This window comes from Oncorhynchus clarkii, chromosome 18, assembly GCF_045791955.1.
Source record: "Oncorhynchus clarkii lewisi isolate Uvic-CL-2024 chromosome 18, UVic_Ocla_1.0, whole genome shotgun sequence".
NCBI classification, from domain to species: Eukaryota; Metazoa; Chordata; class Actinopteri; order Salmoniformes; family Salmonidae; genus Oncorhynchus; species Oncorhynchus clarkii.
Genome location: NC_092164.1, coordinates 6,304,008 through 6,322,470, shown reverse-complemented (window position 1 = coordinate 6,322,470; position 18,463 = coordinate 6,304,008). Strand labels below are relative to the sequence as shown.

The following is an 18,463-nucleotide window of genomic DNA, read 5'->3' as shown; positions in this document are numbered from 1 at the left end:
AGGGAGGAAGAGACAGAGGAGGAAGGGAGAGAGAGAGAGGAAAAGAAAGAGAGAAAGAGGGAGGGGGAAGAACAGAGAGAGATAGAGAGGGAGGAAGAGACAGAGGAGGAAGGGAGAGAGAGAGAGGAAAAGAAAGAGAGAAAGAGGGAGGGGGAAGAACAGAGAGAGATAGAGAGGGAGGAAGAGACAGAGGAGGAAGGGAGAGAGAGATGTTCTATTATTTCAGATTTTCTGGCAATTGACAATATGTCATGACAATAATGTACCCTTGAATTAAACTGGGGGAGGGAAATGAGAGAGCGAGAGAGAGAGAGAATTTAAGAGCCATTCAATTCTATAACCACCTAAAAATAAGCAATTCCCAAACTTCCATAACAAAGCCATCACCTACAGATGGATGAACCTGGAGAAGAGTCCCTAAGCAAGCTGAGGACACTAAGCAAGCTGGTCCCGGGGCTCTGTTCACAAACACAAACAAAGCCCCAGGACAGCAACACGATTAGACCCAACCAAATCATGAGAAAACAAAAAGATAATTACTTGACACATAGGAAAGAATTAACAAAAAAAAAACAGAGCAAACTAGAATGCTATTTGGCCCTAACAGAGAATACACAGTGGCAGAATACCTGACCACTGTGACCGACTATTGAGAAAGGTCGACCTGGCACTCAAAAGAAGACTATGTGCACACTGCCCCACAAAATGAGGTGGAAACTGCGCTGCACTTCCTAACCTCCTGCTAAATGTATGACCATAGTAGAGACACACAGGGCATTAGGAAAGTATTGACTCCTAGACTTGTTCCACATTTTGTTAGATTACAGCCTTATTCTAAACTGGATTAAATAAAGCATTTTCCTCATCAATCCACACACAATACCCCATAATGACATCACAATACCCCATAATGACACAGCAAAAATAGGTTTAGACATTTTTGCAAATGTATTAAAGATAAAAAACATAAATACCTTATTTAAATAAGTATTCAGACCCTTTGCTATGTTTCCATTGATCATCCTTGAGATGTTTCTACAACTTGATTGGAATCCACCTGTGCTAAACTTAATTGATTGGACATGATTTGGAAAGGCACACACCTGTCTATATAGGGTCCAACAGTTGACAGTACATGTCAGAGCAAAAACCAAACCATGAGGTCAAAGGAATTGCCCGTAGAGCTCTGAGACAGGATTGTGTCGAGGCACAGATCTGGGGAAGGGTACCAAACTATTTCTGCAGCATTGAAGGTCCCCAAGAACACAGTGGACTCCATCTTTCTTAAATGGCAGAAGTTTGGAACAACCAAGACTCTTCTTAGAGCTGGCTGCCCGGCGAAACTGAACAATCGGGGGAGAAGTGCCTTGGTCAGGAAGGTGACTAAGAACCCGATGGTCACTCTGATAGAGCTCCAGAGTTCCTCTGTGGAGATGGGATAACCTTCCAGAAGGACAACCATCTCTGCAGCACTCCACCAATCAGGCATTTATGCCAAAAGGCACCTAAAGTACTCTCAGACCATGAGAAAACACATTCTCTGGTCTGGTGAAAGCAAAATTGAACTATTTGGCCTGAATGCCAAGCGTCACGTCTGGAGGAAACCTGGCACCATCCCTATGGTAATGCGTTGTGTTGGCAGCATCATGCTGTGGGGATGTTTTTCAACGGCAGGGACTGGGAGACTAGTCAGGATTGAGGGAAAGACGAACAGAGCAATGTACAGAGAGATCCCTAATGAAAACCTGCTCCAGAGTGCTCAGGACCTCAGACTGGGGTGAAGGTTCCCCTTCCAACAGGACAACGACCCTAAGCACACAGCCAAGACAACGCAAGGGTGTCTTCGGGACAAGTCTCTGAATGGACTTGAGTGGCCCAGCCAGAGGCCGGACTTGAAACCTATCGAACACCTCCCAAGAGACCTGAAATTAGCTGTGTAGCGACGCTCCCCATCCAACCAGACAGAGCTTGAGACGATATGCAGAGAAGAATGGGAGAAACTCTCCAAATACAAGCTTGTAGCGTCATATCCAAGAAGACTCAAGGCTGTAATCGGCGTCAAAGGTGCTTCAACAAAGTATTGAGTAAAGGGTCTGAATACTTATGCAAATGTGATATTTCAGTTGTTTATTTTTAATACATTTGCAAAAAATTCTACAAACCTGTTTTTGCTTTGTCATTATGGGGTATTGTGTGTAGATTGATGAGGGGGGGATTTAACATATATATATATATACACTATAATAAGGCTGAACGTCACAACATGTGGAAAAGGTTTGTGGTCTGAAGACTTTCCGAATGCTCTGTATATTCCTCAGATTACACAGACCCACCAAGAATCCACATTCTGATAAACTCCCATATCTACTGGGTGAAATACTACAGTGTGCCATCACATCACAGCAGCAGTGTTTGTGACTTGAAGACTGAAGACTTTCTGAATGCTCTGTATATTCCTCAGATTACACAGACCCACCAAGAATCTGAAAACAAATCCACATTCTGATAAACTCCCATATCTACTGGGTGAAATACCACCGTGTGACATCACATCACAGCAGCAGTGTTTGTGACTTGTTGCCACAAGAACAGGGCAACCAGTGAAGAACAAACACAATTGTAAATACAACCCATATTTATGTTTATTTATTTTCCCTTGTATACTTTAACAATTTGCACATCATTACTAAACTGTATAAAGCCATAAAATGACATTTGAAATGTCTCTATTCCTATGGAACTTTTGTGAGTGTAATGTTTACTGTTAATTTTTTACTTCACTTGCTTTGGCAATGTAAACATATGTTTCCCATGCCAATAAAGCCCTTTGAATTGAGAGAGAGCAGGGGGTTGTGTTGGATGGCAGACTGTGTGTGTGTGTGTGTGTGTGTGTGTGTGTGTGTGTGTGTGTGTGTGTGTGTGTGTGTGTGTATATATATATATATATATATATATATATATATATATATATATAGATAGATAGGAGGTAATGGGTGACCTTTACAGAGCTCCAGTCTGCTTGGGGAGGAAACACGGCCAGATGTGACACAACACGGCTGTACACACAGTGTGTGTGTGTGTGTGTGTGTGTGCGTATGTGAGGGAGTTTGCATTCATGATTATGTGTGTACTGTATTACAAAAACAGAAGCGGGAGACAGACTGGCCTAGAGGGCTGTCTCTCTGTGGGGGAAACAATATGATTCCCCAGACACAAAGACAAGATCACAGACAAGACAAGATTAAACATAGACGAGAAAACAGAGCATGTCTTTCCGTGCACCAGAAACAGTATTAGTTGTCTTTCAAATACTTTAGCTGCATTTGATTGAGTTTGCCTGGCGCCGAGCAACGGAACCAATGGAATAGTCGCAACGGTCCAAGTCCCGTCCATCTGCCACTTCAGGCAGGCACAATCAAAGGCTCAAAGTATTTGAAAGAAGTCAGATACTATTTGAATCCATGTCTGGATATATCTGCGATATGATGACTAATACACGCTGTATCCCTCCCTTTCTTCACACTCCTCTCTCTCTTCCTCTGTCCATCCCTCTCTCGTCTGTCTGCAGCAGAAGCAGGGGAGATTGTTCCATCACAGACTGGACAAATCACTAGAGCACTGCCCCCGAGCCCCAAGAGCATGTCAATCAATCAACCGCATGCAGAAATACAGACTATCAATCCCAGGGGGCTAGGTCATAGTACATCTCTTGTTCTAGTAATGAGTATTGCTGTATCTTACATCTAAGAGAATATACTTTGGCCCTGCATTCTAGGCCTATTCTTAACTGTTGTACAGCACTGTGTTGTATCACGTATTTTGCATCCGATCAGTTGGTGTGACCTTGTGATGTCATCTATGGCATTGTCCATTGTGTTCTACCTCAAGAAACTCAAGATGTGAAATAAGACCAATAAAGTGAAGTGACCTGGGTTGTAAGTATCATAGCAACAGTCATTTCAAACTGCGTGGCGTAATTCTCTGGGCTGTTTTTTTTGTTATTTCAGCTGTTCAGAAATATGAGGGAAAGATGCAACACACACAACTTTATCGGGATTCTAGGTTCTTTCTGAGGAAGAGGCATGTACTGTAAGCTGATTATGTGTATCCCACAACAGTCAATAAAAGCTATTATAGCAGTCAATAATTAGCACAGGACTGTATCATGGCAACATTTGCTGCATTGTGCTGTATACATGCATGAGTCAGAGCTCCATAAACAAAGGAGTTCCAAACAGCATGGACATAATTATCACCTTGGATGTTTCCACCCCACACACACTTTATGAATTCAATCCCATAGTTAAACTCAGTCACGTGACTGGGTGTTTCCTGTTCTTTCTCCACGATGATCTGAGTTTGTTTTCCTCCATCTCCCTTCCCCTAATCTCCCCCTCAAACTCTTTCTCCCTCTCCCTTCCCCTAATCTCCCCCTCAAACTCTTTCTCCCTCTCCCTTCCCCTAATCTCCCCCTCAAACTCTCTCCCTCTCCCTTCCCCTAATCTCCCCCTCAAACTCTTTCTCCCTCTCCCCCTCAAACTCTCAAACTCTCTCTGCCTCAAACTCACTCTCTCTCCCCTTCAAACTCTCTCTCTCTCCCCTTCAAACTCTCTCTCTCTCCCCCTCTCAAACTCTCTCTCTCTCCCCCTCTCAAACTCTCTCCCCCTCTCAAACTCTCTCTCCCCCTCTCAAACTCGCTCTCTCTCTATCCCCCCTCAAACTCTCTCTCAGCCTACAGATGTGCTACCTTAATTTGACCCTGCTTCTCATAGCAGGAAAATTCAATTGGAATTATTATGTGGATTATAATTAATGGACATTTTTGTAGGGGTTGATACATTTTCCGTTGGTGCAAATCAGGTGGGTATTACATACTTTAGAAGCCTTTTAAAACCTTGAATACACTAAAATTTGCAGGATACATCTCTGCAACAACAGTGATCAAATTAAGATAGCAGATCTGTACCACTGGGAGTCAGGGCCTGGACAGAGGAAGTGGGGGAGCACTCTACAACACAAGGGCTATTTTTAATGTGTTACTGCAACTACAATCATATCCTTTCATATCTGAAATGACAATAAAGTAATGGGCTATAAGTACAGGGATAGAGTGATGACAGACACGACATGTTGAGTTGAATAATGGTGAGTCTGGTGAGGCTTTGTCCATTTGAATTCTCTTTTATAGCTTCAGATAAGAGTCTGAATCTCAAATTGTACCCTGTTCCCTATGGGCCTTGGTCAAAAGTAGTGCACTATATAGGGAATAGGGCCCGGTCTAAAGTAGTGCACTATATAGGGAATAGGGCCTTGGTCTAAAGTAGTGCACTATATAGGGAATAGGGCCCTGGTCTAAAGTAGTGCACTATATAGGGAACACGGCCCTGGTCTAAAGTAGTGCACTATATAGGGAATAGGGTGCCATTTGGGGTGCACCCTTATATTTTACAGATTTAAAAAGGGGTAATCTTAAACTTAGAAATGCCTCATGAGAATGTTGTACCCCATCAGAATCCAGCATGATAAGCTTGATTTACTCCAATGTGAATGTAAACAAAACACTGTATAGCCTCAAAACATGGTTAAAACTGTCATTTGTATATAATTGATGGGCAAAATTTGAGAGTGGTTCCATTTCTCCAGCCACCCCATCCCTCAACTTTTTATCAAAACGGTGGCGGGGAGCCCTCTTTGTTATTGTTTCAACTGCGGATGGCCCTTTTAATCTTCAGAAAACAAACTTGTTTTTGTCCTCCGAGGTGTATATAGACAGATGGCCATGACAGGTGATGCTATGGGCTGAAGTCACACACCACCTGTGTCTCACCTCTCACTGTTTGACAACCTGAGAAATGTAACACCAAACCAGATCTAACAAGTACCATATTGTGATTCATAACCATCAGTACCACCAGATTTAAAGACTATCATTATGTGATTCATAACCATCAGAATAGGTGAGTTATACTTGATACATACACGTGTATATGCCTCTTCAGCTTTGTTAGTGTTGTGCCTTAAACATGCTCAGTAAATTGGTCTGGTCATCCAACAAAATCTCCAAATACATTAGAATATATGCAGTTCTCACTCATTCCTGTTTATTCACATGGGGTGAAGCCATATGAATGAAGGATCCTTCAGGTAGTGACTACAGTCGTGGTGGTGAGTCACACCGATGGGGTACGCTACTATTGGTTTATTAGTTACCATCACAATGTTAGGCCTACTGTTTCACTTCTGATAACTCCACAAACCGGCATGTCAAAAGGAAGGCAGTCATAGCCAGTTAGACATGGTATAATTCTCCTCAGATTGACACACACGGTAAGTAAGCAATAACCGCATTACAAGATAACCGTGTCGAACAGCTGGAAATCAAGGAGGCAAAGTAATACATTTTCCCCTAGTGTGATGGACTAACAGTAGTCAGGTCTACATCTCACCAGAACTGAGTTAAGGTCAGTGTGTGTGCCTGCCTGTCTGCCTCCACAGCACAGGTTTAGCCTGCCCTAGAGCACCTAAATGTCAAGCGGCCATCGACACAGAAAACAAGCGCACTGTTCTGAACCGTCAGTGCTGAGTCTGCGTGTGCCGTCTGTCCATGGTTCTAAAATGACTGGCTATATAACCAACGCACATGCCATTGACGTAGAGAGTATGTATGCACTGTCCATGGTGCTGAAATGAGCGCGCAGGCGCTATTGATGTACAATTCGAGGTGGTAGGATTGGCTGCAGCCTGCATTGATAAACTGCCAGCAGTAGGATGGCTACATGAGAACAGGATCCAACTTTAGTAATTGAACTACTAACCAGCCTGGAGGGCGTGAGGTCATGTGTGGTAAGCAAATTGGTGGTTGTAATCGCAGTATTACAAAATGGGCCTTGGTAAACCTATGACAGTGGTTGCCTAGGTTGTCATTCAATTTCCTTGCATTGGGATGACATTGCATCAATAGCCAAGTGCATGTTGTTTAAACTTAGCGCAGTGCATTTTACACAAATCAAAATGACATCGTCATCCACAAAAGCAAAAACACCAGACCAGTAGCCGACACAAACCAAACCCTAATCTTCTGACTTTTGAATGAGGTGAAGAAGCGCTCTCCCTCGCTCTCAAACAGTTTTGTTTTTATTGAGCGCGCCGAGCCAAAGCGTGGGGCACAGCAGGCTATTACTGGTCCTTGCTCCACTATTATTGCGGAGAGGAGCTATGATGAATCATGCCTGACGCTGTTTTCGCAAAACCCATCATTCAATCCAAGCAGAAGTCTACAGCCTCAAGTCACTAATCAAACCAAGTGTATTGTGACGCAATTTCACATTCAGCCTACATAAATAGCCTAAACAAACATAACTGACATCCAGAAATTATGTTGAATCACATCTGAATCTCTCAATTTCTTAACATGTGTAATGTATAAGTAAATTCACGTTGTTTATAACACTATGCTACAATGCACAGAAAAGCAAAACAGTATGGTGAATGATACTAAAATAATTTAGCATGTGGCTATATTCTTAGTTGCTATTCTGGCAAATCCAGCTTGAAGTAAGTAGCAGAATATGGCTCATGGACCCCGTCAATATATTGCATTGATTTACTCACTATACGCTATTGCCTTGGCTGAGATTTCTAAATGGCTGTGTATGTAGACCTGTTACCTGCCTCTGAGTGACTCAGTTAATTTTTCTCCCTTACCGTATCTGCTTGACATCCCCGTCTGATAGCACACCGCCATCACACATAACACGCTCCATAGTCGCTGAGATCCCATGGTTTTCCCCAAGACAGACAGAGCTGTTCAGCGGTGCGTTTTAAACCCTCATGATCCGTGTCAACTATCGGAGGGACTTTCTAATGTCGCACATCCACTCCGACTCCAAAGGAAGGACGTGGATTTTCGGCAGCAGAAGCGCACCAGCTGTGAGTGAGACGGCAAGTGTTGCGAGAAACGTGTAAATCCCGGGATGCACGCTGCTTCGGATCAGGAACGGAAGGGGTTAGTCTTTCTGCATGGCTGGTATACCTTTGGGAGACCCACCATTGCATCATAGCCCACTAGGCGAAATTAATAAAGTTCAAGTCATTTTTACCATGTATTCCTCAGTTCCTCTAAATATACTGAGGAAAAATATAAACGCAACATGTAAAGTGTTGGTCCCATGTTTCATGAGCTGAAATAAAAGATCCCAGAAATGTTCCATACTCACAAAAAGCTTATTTCTCTCATATTGTGCACACACTTGTTTTACATTCCTGTCAGTGATAATTTATCCTTTGCCAAGATAATCCATCCACCTGACAAGAAGCTGATTAAACAGCATGATCATTACACAGGTGCACCCTGTGCTGGGGACAATAAAAGGCCACTCTAAAATGTGCAGTTTTGTCACACAACACAATGCCACACAACACAATGCCACGGATGTCTCAAGTTGAGGGAGCGTGTAATTCGCATGCTAACTGCAGGAATGTCCAACAGCGCTGTTGCCAGAGAATTGAATGTTAATTTCTCTACCACAAGCCACTTCCGACCTCATGTAACCATGCCAGCCCAGGACAGCTGATGAAACTGAGGAGTATTTCTGTCTGAAAAAAAAACCCTTTGGTGGGGAAAAACACATTCTGATTGGCTGGGCCTAGCTCCCAAGTGGGTGCGCGTATGCCCTCCTAGGCCCACCCATGGCTGCACCAGTGCCCAGTATTGTGAAATCCATAGATTAGGGCCTAATGAATTTATGTAAATTGACTGATTTCCTTATATGAACTGTAAACTCAGTAAAACTGTTGTGTTTAGATTTTTGTTCAGAATATTTGTCAACATTGTATGTTGTTTCACCACTGGTACTAGACTTGTTAAAGAGTGTGGGCCAAACACTTTATTTCAATTGGAGATCCAGTGCAACATCAGAGGCAGAGGTTAGAGAAGCAGGCCTCAACCAGAGGGTTGCCGGTTCGAATCCCAACTCAAGACGGGAAAATCTAGTGCGGAAATGCATCATCTGCCGTTGTGCCTTTAAGCAAGCGACTTAATTGGTCCAGGGGCACTGCAGTGCCCATTGCGTCCAGCCTTTAGGACTATACGTGTGTGGAATGAGTGAGTGAACAAAAACAAGGGAAGGAGAGAGGATGTGTAGATTAAAAATTTATTATTTTATAAACCATTTCAGTTCATCAGAAACATCATTTGAAGGAAACTTTCCTTGCCTCTGAATGTGTGCAAAACGTTCTGCTGTAGCACTATGTGTCATGTGAGTATACAAATAACACAGTGTGTAGAGAGACCCAGAGGAGGACATCTGTCTGTCCTTCTGTCCATGCTCTGTCCTTCCCCCAGGCTAGTCCACAGTCACCATGGCTCTCACAGTGGGGAAGAGCTCAAAGAAGCCCTGGTAAGAACAGACGGAAGACACATCATCATACATCAACATAGTGAGACATTATGGTTCACTATGTCTGGTCAGATTACAACACAATTCGACCCATAGAATGTACGGACTGTCTGATACCACTTTCACACTAACGTGCTGTTCCCACACTGTGCTGGCTCTGATATTTTCCTTCCACATTGTCCAGCAACTACAGTAGATGTGTACCCAGGCCAGGCAGAACCGCTTGGCTCAGTTTGGCTCATAGAGAAACAGCAGAGTGAAAAGGGTATCAGTGTGATGAGTGGGTCAGGGTCAGGGGGTCATTCCAAAGCCACATTTTCCTAATTGACAAGCATTCAAGAGAATTGGAAATGTAGTGTACATCCTGAATTGACCCCAACCCTGGAGTGGGTTAGTACAGGGTCCAGTACCTTGAATAGGTTGGTAGACTGGAGCACCCCGGAGGTGCAGCACATCTCCCTGATGGAGTGGGTTAGTACAGGGTCCAGTACCTTGAATAGGTTGGTAGACTGGAGCACCCCGGAGGTGCAGCACATCTCCCTGATGGAGTGGGTTAGTACAGGGTCCAGTACCTTGAATAGGTTGGTAGACTGGAGCACCCCGGAGGTGCAGCACATCTCCCTGATGGAGTGGGTTAGTACAGGGTCCAGTACCTTGAATAGGTTGGTAGACTGGAGCACCCCGGAGGTGCAGCACATCTCCCTGATGGAGTGGGTTAGTACAGGGTCCAGTACCTTGAATAGGTTGGTAGACTGGAGCACCCCGGAGGTGCAGCACATCTCCCTGATGGAGTGGGTTAGTACAGGGTCCAGTACCTTGAATAGGTTGGTAGACTGGAGCACCCCGGAGGTGCAGCACATCTCCCTGATGGAGTGGGTTAGTACAGGGACCAGTACCTTGAATAGGTTGGTAGACTGGAGCACCCCGGAGGTGCAGCACATCTCCCTGATGGAGTGGGTTAGTACAGGGTCCAGTACCTTGAATAGGTTGGTAGACTGGAGTACCCCGGAGGTGCAGCACATCTCCCTGATGGAGTGGGTTAGTACAGGGTCCAGTACCTTGAATAGGTTGGTAGACTGGAGTACTCCAGAGGTGCAGCACATCTCCCTGATGGAGTGCATGGCCAGCTGGGGGGCTCCGATGTCCAGCACGGGGATCCCCAGGCGGGAAGACAGGATGGGGCCGATGGTGGTCCCACAGGGGCTGTCGTTACGCACCATCACATCCTGGGGCCACAGAAACAGGGTCAGGAGGGTAATGAATTAACACACGCTTACTAGGTACAGTTGAGGCATCTGTGGAGAGAATAAAACACATGTACTGTTACATTCAGATTTATTGATTACATTTCCATGTGCCATGGATGCCCATTAATCACTCAGACATCCATTGGATGTCAGCTGTGTGGGGAAACTCAACATGAGTCAGAACTGGAACTGTCGTTCCTGCCTCTCTGCTATTTAAATCTGGCTTTACACCGGTCCATTCCTCTGTCCATATGGGGGTGAATGAGTGCCCACTTCAGGGAGGGAAATGGACCAGAGCGGTAGTTTCACCAGGCCCTGAGGTGAATAAAGTGCCCTTGTGGGAGCGGAACATCCTTCATCTACTCTTAAGAGGCAGACGTTCTCATTTCAGTCTCCCTCATCTCTCCCATAAACTTGGTTTAAAATAACCCCTACCCCACTGCACTAAGGCTAGGTTTAAATCCCCTCCACCCCCACTCCACTAAGGCTTGGTTTAAATCCCCTCCACCCCCACTCCACTAAGGCTTGGTTTAAATCCCCTCCACCCCCACTGCACTAAGGCTAGGTTTAAATCCCCTCCACCCCCACTCCACTAAGGCTTGGTTTAAATCCCCTCCACCCCCACTCCACTAAGGCTTGGTTTAAATCCCCTCCACCCCCACTGCACTAAGGCTTGGTTTAAATCCCCTCCACCCCCACTGCACTAAGGCTAGGTTTAAATCCCCTCCACCCCCACTATCCCCTCCACCCCCACTCCACTAAGGCTTGGTTTAAATCCCCTCCACCCCCACTGCACTAAGGCTTGGTTTAAATCCCCTCCACCCCACTGCACTAAGGCTAGGTTTAAATCCCCTCCACCCCCACTCCCCACTGCACTAAGGCTAAGTTTAAATCACCATTACCCCACGGCTTGGTTTAAAGAACCGGCTTGGTTTAAATCCCCACTACAGAACCGGCTTGGTTTAAATCCCCACTACAGAACCGACTTGGTTTAAATCCCCACTACACCACGGCTTGGTTTAAATCCCCACTACAGAACCGGCTTGGTTTAAATCCCCACTACAGAAACGGCTTGGTTTAAATTCCCACTACACCACGGCTTGGTTTAAATCCCCACTACAGAAACGACTTGGTTTAAATCCCCACTACACCACGGCTTGGTTTAAATCCCCACTACAGAACCGGCTTGGTTTAAATCCCCACTACACCACCGGCTTGGTTTAAATCCCCACTACAGAACCGGCTTGGTTTAAATCCCCACTACACCACGGCTTGGTTTAAATCCCCACTACACCACGGCTTGGTTTAAATCCCCACTACAGAACCGGCTTGGTTTAAATCCCCACTACACCACGGCTTGGTTTAAATCCCCACTACAGAACCGGCTTGGTTTAAATCCCCACTACAGAACCGGCTTGGTTTAAATCCCCACTACAGAACCGGCTTGGTTTAAATCCCCACTACAGAACCAGCTTGGTTTAAATCCCCACTACAGAACCAGCTTGGTTTAAATCCCCACTACAGAAACGGCTTGGTTTAAATCCCCACTACAGAAACGGCTTGGTTTAAATCCCCACTACACCACTGCACTTTCTTCACCTCAGCACTACTTTGCTAGGAGATGTGCACCTTGCAGAGTGGATTTAAGAAACAAGATCACAAACCAGCGCAGTGCACCAAGCACACACAGAAACAAGTATGTATGAACAAATCACACGCGCACACACACACAAGCCAATTACCTGAAGAGGCACACCAACACGACTGGCGATCTCTCTCAAGATGGAGGCTGTCACAGCCGTAGTGGCATAGCGCTGGTTACTGTTGAATTTAACTACAGGACCCTGAGAGAGAGGACATTCAGACAATCACACTGACTACAACTTCAGATATCTGTATAGAAAACATACATACATGTATAGCATGTCTGCCACAAATATTACACAGGTCCACCATGACTATTTTACCTAAATCTAAAGCGTAGACATTTTTTGTAGAAGATTCCAACAATATGTCCACCAGTTCTAATGTGGGTTTTCAGTGCGTATTGCTGAGGGGGTAATTTGAGCTCTGTACCTTGTGGAAGGCTGGTCTGTGGTTTTCATCATGCTTCTCCCTAGGGTGAAAATTAAAGTCGATTAAAACTATAAACACAGCAAACATCTTTCAAACTGTCTTCTGGTCCCAGCTGGCACAAAAACAGTACAACAGCAGTCAATTATATATCAAATATGATATAAATATATCATAAATAAATGAGACTATTATTCCCCAGGTATACTGTACACTGACTGGTAGTTGGGATGTTGTTCTTGAACCTGACTGGTAGAGACAGTGTGAATGTTACTATGTTTTCTATGGGGAGTAACATCCCAACTACCAGTCACACTTTAGAAAAAGGGTGGAGAATCAGGACATAACCTCTGACTGGTAGTTGGGGTGTTACTAGAGACAGACGTTGTGTCCGGATTCTCCACCCTTTTTCTAAAGTGTGACTGATAGTTGGGATGATGTTCTAGACCCTGACTGGAAGTTGGGATGATGTTCTAGACCCTGACTGATAGTTGGGATGATGTTCTAGAACCTGACTGGTAGTTGGGATGATGTTCTAGAACCTGACTGGTAGTTGGGATGATGTTCTAGAACCTGACCTCACTTGCACACTTTCTGTCATGGATCTAAAAACATTTGGTGTAATAATGGGCAGGAAGGGAGGCTCCACCATTAAATCCATGGCAGGAAGTAGACACTTTGGGAAAATGGTGGAGAATTGGGATGCAACCACAGAGTGATTAACAGTACGGCGTTTCTATAGGGAGTAGGAGTAAACTGACTGGTAATTGGAGTGTTACTATAGAGACTGGAGTGATTGACAGGTTACTGTATGGTACTGACTGGTAGTTGGGGTGCAGGGCGTGGGCCATGTCGGCGCTGATCATGAAGGAGCGTGGCACCGCCTGCTGGAAGGCTGTGAGGTTGGTGGGGGAGGAGGACAGTCGACTCAGGATCAGCTCTGTCAGGTTGGACGCTGCCCCCTGGGCGCTCTCTGACCCCACCTACAGGCCATAGGGGGAAGTGTTAAGTGTTAGGTTTCGCCAAACCAGTTCCCTCCTGTAGGTTTATACTTCAACCCTGTTCCTGGAGAGCTACCCTCCTGTAGGTTCACACTCCAACCCTAATTTAGAGCACCTGATTCTATTAATTAGCTGGGTGATAGGCTAAATCAGTCATTTTACAACTGGGGTCTAAACCTACACTACAGGATGGTCTCTCTACCAGGAACAGGGTTGGAGTCTAAACCTACAGGAGGGTATCTCTCCAGGAACAGGGTTGGAGAGCCCTGAGTTAGATATACAGAGGCCATATTGACAAAACATCTCAGAGTAGGAGTGCTGATCTAGGATCAGTTGTACATTTTTAATTATAATTAATCAGAGGGGGAACCTGATCCTATATCAGCACTCCTTATCAGAGATACTTTGTGAATATGTCCCCAGGGGTTTTTCCTAACCACCAGAAAACCCTGGGCCCTAGTTATAGTTCATAGCTATAGGCCAGTGAAGGAGAAGCCCTAGCTCTACACAGAAGGAATTTAGCCAACACAGGACTGGGGGACCGACCTCTTCATTGTCAAACAGAGTCACCATCCTGATGTTGGGGTCTGTGGCCAAAGAGTCTCCAGAGATGCAGGAGTCCATCAGAGCCTAGTGGACAGAGGAAAAGAGGGTAAAGGTTAGGGGAATGAAGGTTAAGGTTAAAGAGGAAGTAGAGGTTAGGAGAATGAATGGTAAGGTTAAAGAGGACGTTCACATTATGGTGGTAGTCATGTTCCGATTCCTCTCGTCCCTCTCAAACACACCGGAGGAAAAGATGTGAGCTTCCTACTCTCAGAGCTGTACTTTGAGAAGGAGACCGGTTGTTGAGGTGGCTGGTGTTAGTGTCTGGAGGTGGAGTGTTGAGTTGGAACAGAGGAGACTCACCTGTAGGGCACAGTAGCAGCTGTGGAGGTTGTCCAGACGGGGGGAGTAGATGAACTCTTCAAACACACCTCCAATTGCCTATGCAGCAGACACACGTCAGTAATCTGTTATCGATGTCATTAACAACAGAGGGGGTGGAGGTGGAGGAGAGGAGACTCACTCCTGGCTGAGTGTCAGCCAGACACAAGTCAGTAATCTGTTATCGATGTCATTAACAACAGAGGGGGTGGAGGTGGAGGAGAGGAGACTCACCCCTGGCTGAGTGTCAGCCAGACACAGCTCAAAGTCCAGCAGGGCCTCAGGCTGAACGTCCAGCTCTGAACACAGCACCTTGACCAGGGCCGGGTGGTGCTTCTCTGCCTGGACGAGTGAGAGAGATGGAGAAATGTACTAAAGGCCTACTGAAGTTGTGTAAGGCAAGTGATTGATTAGTGTGTGTGGTACATTGGACTGTGTATAACTATCTAGTACTGCAGAGTGTACAGTGAGAGATATGGATAGTTAAGAGTCTTACAAAAGTGGTGGCATCGCAGGCATCCCCAGTGGAACAGCAGCCAGTCTCCAACTCCTCCTGTACAGCAGTGGCTAGGATGGGCACTCTGTCACACACACAGTTACTAAACACGTATTTTCCTGTCCAATTCATGTTTGTTCTCCTGGTCCCTTGAGGGGTGTATCTCAATAGTGGTCTCCTCCCCTTCAACTGCACTGATGTGAAAGAACAGAACAGGTGACAGCAAATTCCAGCCATACTGCCTTCACCTGTCCTGTCGTCAGATCAGTGTAGATGGAGGAGAGGAAGCCAGTTCAGACTTCTGACATGCAACCTGGGACTTACAGGTGGTTCTCCTTGTTGGGGCCGAAGGAGTCGTTGATGTCCCTCTGGAGGTGGATGGCCAGGTGGGGGATCCTCATGATCGGCCGGGGCACGTGAACCAGACGATGGACCAGCTTATCTCCAGTCTGCACCACAATAACACAACAACTCCCATGTAAGGTCCTCTCACAAACACACCTCCATTCTCCAGACACACTTCAACACATAGTTCATGAAAGTTCAGAAACCTAAGAAATGGGCCAACCTTAATGTTTCAGTTGTGAATGAAGGGTTAGATGGGTAGGGTTACATTGCCATACCTTGACCATAACACGACCGGCGATGGTCAGATCCCGGTCGAACCAGGTGTTCCAGATTCCTCCTCCGTAGCACTCCACCCCGACCTGCAGACAGCCCTGTTTGGTCTTCTTGGACCGTGGCTTAATCTGAATCAACCACACAGAGAGAGAAGGGTGTCAAGTTAGCGACCAAATACAAGTATGACCTACTATCCCCAGTGGTTGGCGGTGTTAGCCCTGGGTCGTGTTCAGTAGGGTACACCATAAAATATTTGTTCTTAAAAATGGACATGTTCAGACATTACCTCACTGTTTCAAAACATTTTGTCCCTAATGAACACGGCCCAGTCATTTCCCAAGTGTAGAATTTCATCCTTACCCTCAGACAGGGGCTGTCTGTGTGTGCTCCAATCATAGTGAAGCCATTGCCTGGCTGGAAATGTCCACCCACAGCAAAAGCGATGATGGAGGAGTAGTTACGGGTCACAAAGTACTGTTGAGAGAAGAGGAGTAGTTAGTTCTCAATCAAGCACAGTTTGACAGGAAAATATGATTTGAGCCCTATAAGATGAAGCCCTATAAAGCTGTGTAGATCAGTGTCAGACTGGAACCTCCATGTACTGACTGACCTTACTGGAAGGCTTGATGTTCCACTGCTCAGTCTCCTTCAGCTCAGTAAAGCCAGCCCCCAGCAGACGAGACTTACACTCCTCAACCACTGCTCACAAACAGGACAGAGTGAAAAGAGCAGGACATTAACTTCAGGCCACATCGTTCCTTTCATGAGTTACAACCTGTGCAACCGGGGGACATATCAATTAACTGTCTGATAAGAGGGTGGCGTTAAGACAGCTCAGGAGGGGATCTAGGCGAAGGATAATGTGAATGGACTGTACATGGATCAGAGTGCAAAGGTAGGCAACACAACAAAACGGCATCCGTACAGGCTCATTAAGAGGACATCCGCCTGCAAGATATCTATCTTATTTAGAGATCAAGGTCCATTTAAGTTAGGTCCAAATAGTCTCCCACTGCATTTGGTTACATGCTCTTGACAGCTACATGCCTACAAAATATTATATTGCCATTGTTCTGAACCTGTAGTACAGACACAATTTATTTAACTATCAAACTACCAGTCCTAGAATGATTCGTGTTCTTACCGTGGTATGGAGACACTCCTTTGTTCACGAACTGCAGGAACTCCTTGGCAGCGGTCTGCACAGCTTCCTTTGAACTTTTCATGATCAGTGACTAGAGAAAGCAGGAGGATAACGTTACAAGCCATGACTGACACAGCGTTGCATTGGGAAGCAAAACAGAAAGAGATATTGCTGAACAGCAAGCAAAATACAATTTAGCAAGAAGTGTCATAACATGACAATAGACTGTATGGCTAGTCCAAAAACAGAATACACGTTTAACTGAGTGAAGAATTAGACAGCAGGCTAATTCTTGCTTGCTTGCTAGCTAAATCAGCTACGTTAGCTAGCCAACACATTGTAATGCAAACCTTAGACACAGCAAACGCAGCTTCTAAAAGTTTAATCAGACCGCTCTGAGCTAGCTACACCGCTTAATAAACCGACTGCAAAATCATAATTTATGGCGCTTACCTGCATTAATGTTTAACTGGACTTTTAAACTGTGTACCCGGTGTAAAGCACCCGATAAATCTGACAGATTTGATAAAGACCACCGATGTAGAAACTAACAATGGGTAATTTGAGGGGAGGGGAACGTGGTATTGCCCTCTGCTGGCCAGGAGGTGAAAGTGAAACAAACAGTGGATAAGAACCAAATACAGTATACACAAGATCGTTCCAACATCCAACTTGGCACACTAATATTAGACATTTTAAAGATTGGAGACAATTTGGGAAGCATAAGTCAACCAGGAATCAGTTTTCCCCACTTTTCTACAAAAAGTTTAAAGGATACGTATATATGGCATTTTTTAGCCATTGTATTGTGCTTTCCAGACCCCCTCAAACATTTTAAACCATCAATGGGCTGTATGTACCAATTATTTATGGAGATACGGTCATGTGAATCTAGTCCAAAATCGCCACATGCATGCAGCTGGTTGGTGGCCATATTTAAAATTACCACCAGGGGACTAATGGACAAAATCAGTTATGGCACTATAGCCAAAATGACATATTAACACATTCCCTATATGTGTGTGAAATGTTAGTGGCTCTATCACAAAGTAGCAAAAATCTTCATGTAGCCACTGGACTATGGTCAAAATGACCCCTATTAAAACTGCAATATGTAACGTTTGGGATAACCAGACCTAATTCATAAAAACTATAATTTCTTACATCTGTCATTCTCATTGAAAGCAAGCCTAAGATGTGGTAGATCTGTTCTATGTGAGCTATTTCTATGCTTCCCATTCTTAAGTTTAGTTGTTGCGTCTTTTACTTTCAGTTTTGCACACCAGCTTCAAACAGCTGTAAATACAATATTTTTGGTTATGGAAAATATATTTAATAGCGGTTCAGATGGTACAATGATTCTTTACACTATACTTGCTTGTTTTGTCACATAAACAGAAATTAGGCAAACTCTTACAATTTTTGCAACCAGGAAATGGCAGAGCCATTTCTGCATAGTGCACCTATAAGGTCTTAAGAGTACTTTATGATCAGAATGACTTTCTATATTACCTGTGGGATTTATTTAGTAGGAAGATAACATTAGCAATTTGTATATT

The 18,463-nt window shown here is 44.9% G+C and overlaps 2 protein-coding genes across 2 annotated transcripts in view; both read right to left on the bottom strand.

Annotated features, from left to right (window-relative positions):
* Nucleotides 1–7,934, bottom strand: part of LOC139372970 (receptor-type tyrosine-protein phosphatase-like N) — a 37,576-nt gene extending 29,642 nt beyond the window's left edge. Inside the window, exon 1 of the mRNA XM_071112875.1 lies at nucleotides 7,705–7,934. Within this exon, the coding sequence (XP_070968976.1) occupies nucleotides 7,705–7,780 (76 nt within the window). The 5' untranslated portion in view covers nucleotides 7,781–7,934. The remainder of the gene's footprint in view (nucleotides 1–7,704) is intronic.
* A 1,206-nt stretch (nucleotides 7,935–9,140) lies between these two features.
* LOC139372959 (aspartyl aminopeptidase-like) lies at nucleotides 9,141–17,471 on the bottom strand. The gene is made up of 15 exons (XM_071112861.1): nucleotides 17,358–17,471; nucleotides 16,905–16,995; nucleotides 16,371–16,459; nucleotides 16,121–16,234; nucleotides 15,763–15,888; nucleotides 15,464–15,588; nucleotides 15,140–15,224; nucleotides 14,878–14,985; nucleotides 14,626–14,703; nucleotides 14,266–14,349; nucleotides 13,541–13,701; nucleotides 12,722–12,761; nucleotides 12,388–12,489; nucleotides 10,457–10,624; nucleotides 9,141–9,395 (listed from the first exon to the last, which is right to left on the bottom strand). Exons 1-15 carry the CDS (start codon nucleotides 17,361–17,363, stop codon nucleotides 9,345–9,347), a joined length of 1,428 nt encoding a protein of 475 aa, XP_070968962.1. The 5' UTR covers nucleotides 17,364–17,471; the 3' UTR covers nucleotides 9,141–9,344.
* Nucleotides 17,472–18,463: the final 992 nt, after the last annotated feature.

What these genes read in the sequence shown, in the direction of transcription:
- LOC139372959 (XM_071112861.1), bottom strand. An exon ending in TGGCTGACACTCAGCCAGGG is followed by an intron (nt 14,704 to 14,877) that starts GTGAGTCTCCTC and finishes TCTGCTGCATAG; the next exon opens with GCAATTGGAGGTGTGTTTGA. An exon ending in GTGTTGGTGTGCCTCTTCAG is followed by an intron (nt 10,625 to 12,387) that starts GTAATTGGCTTG and finishes CTGTGGCCCCAG; the next exon opens with GATGTGATGGTGCGTAACGA.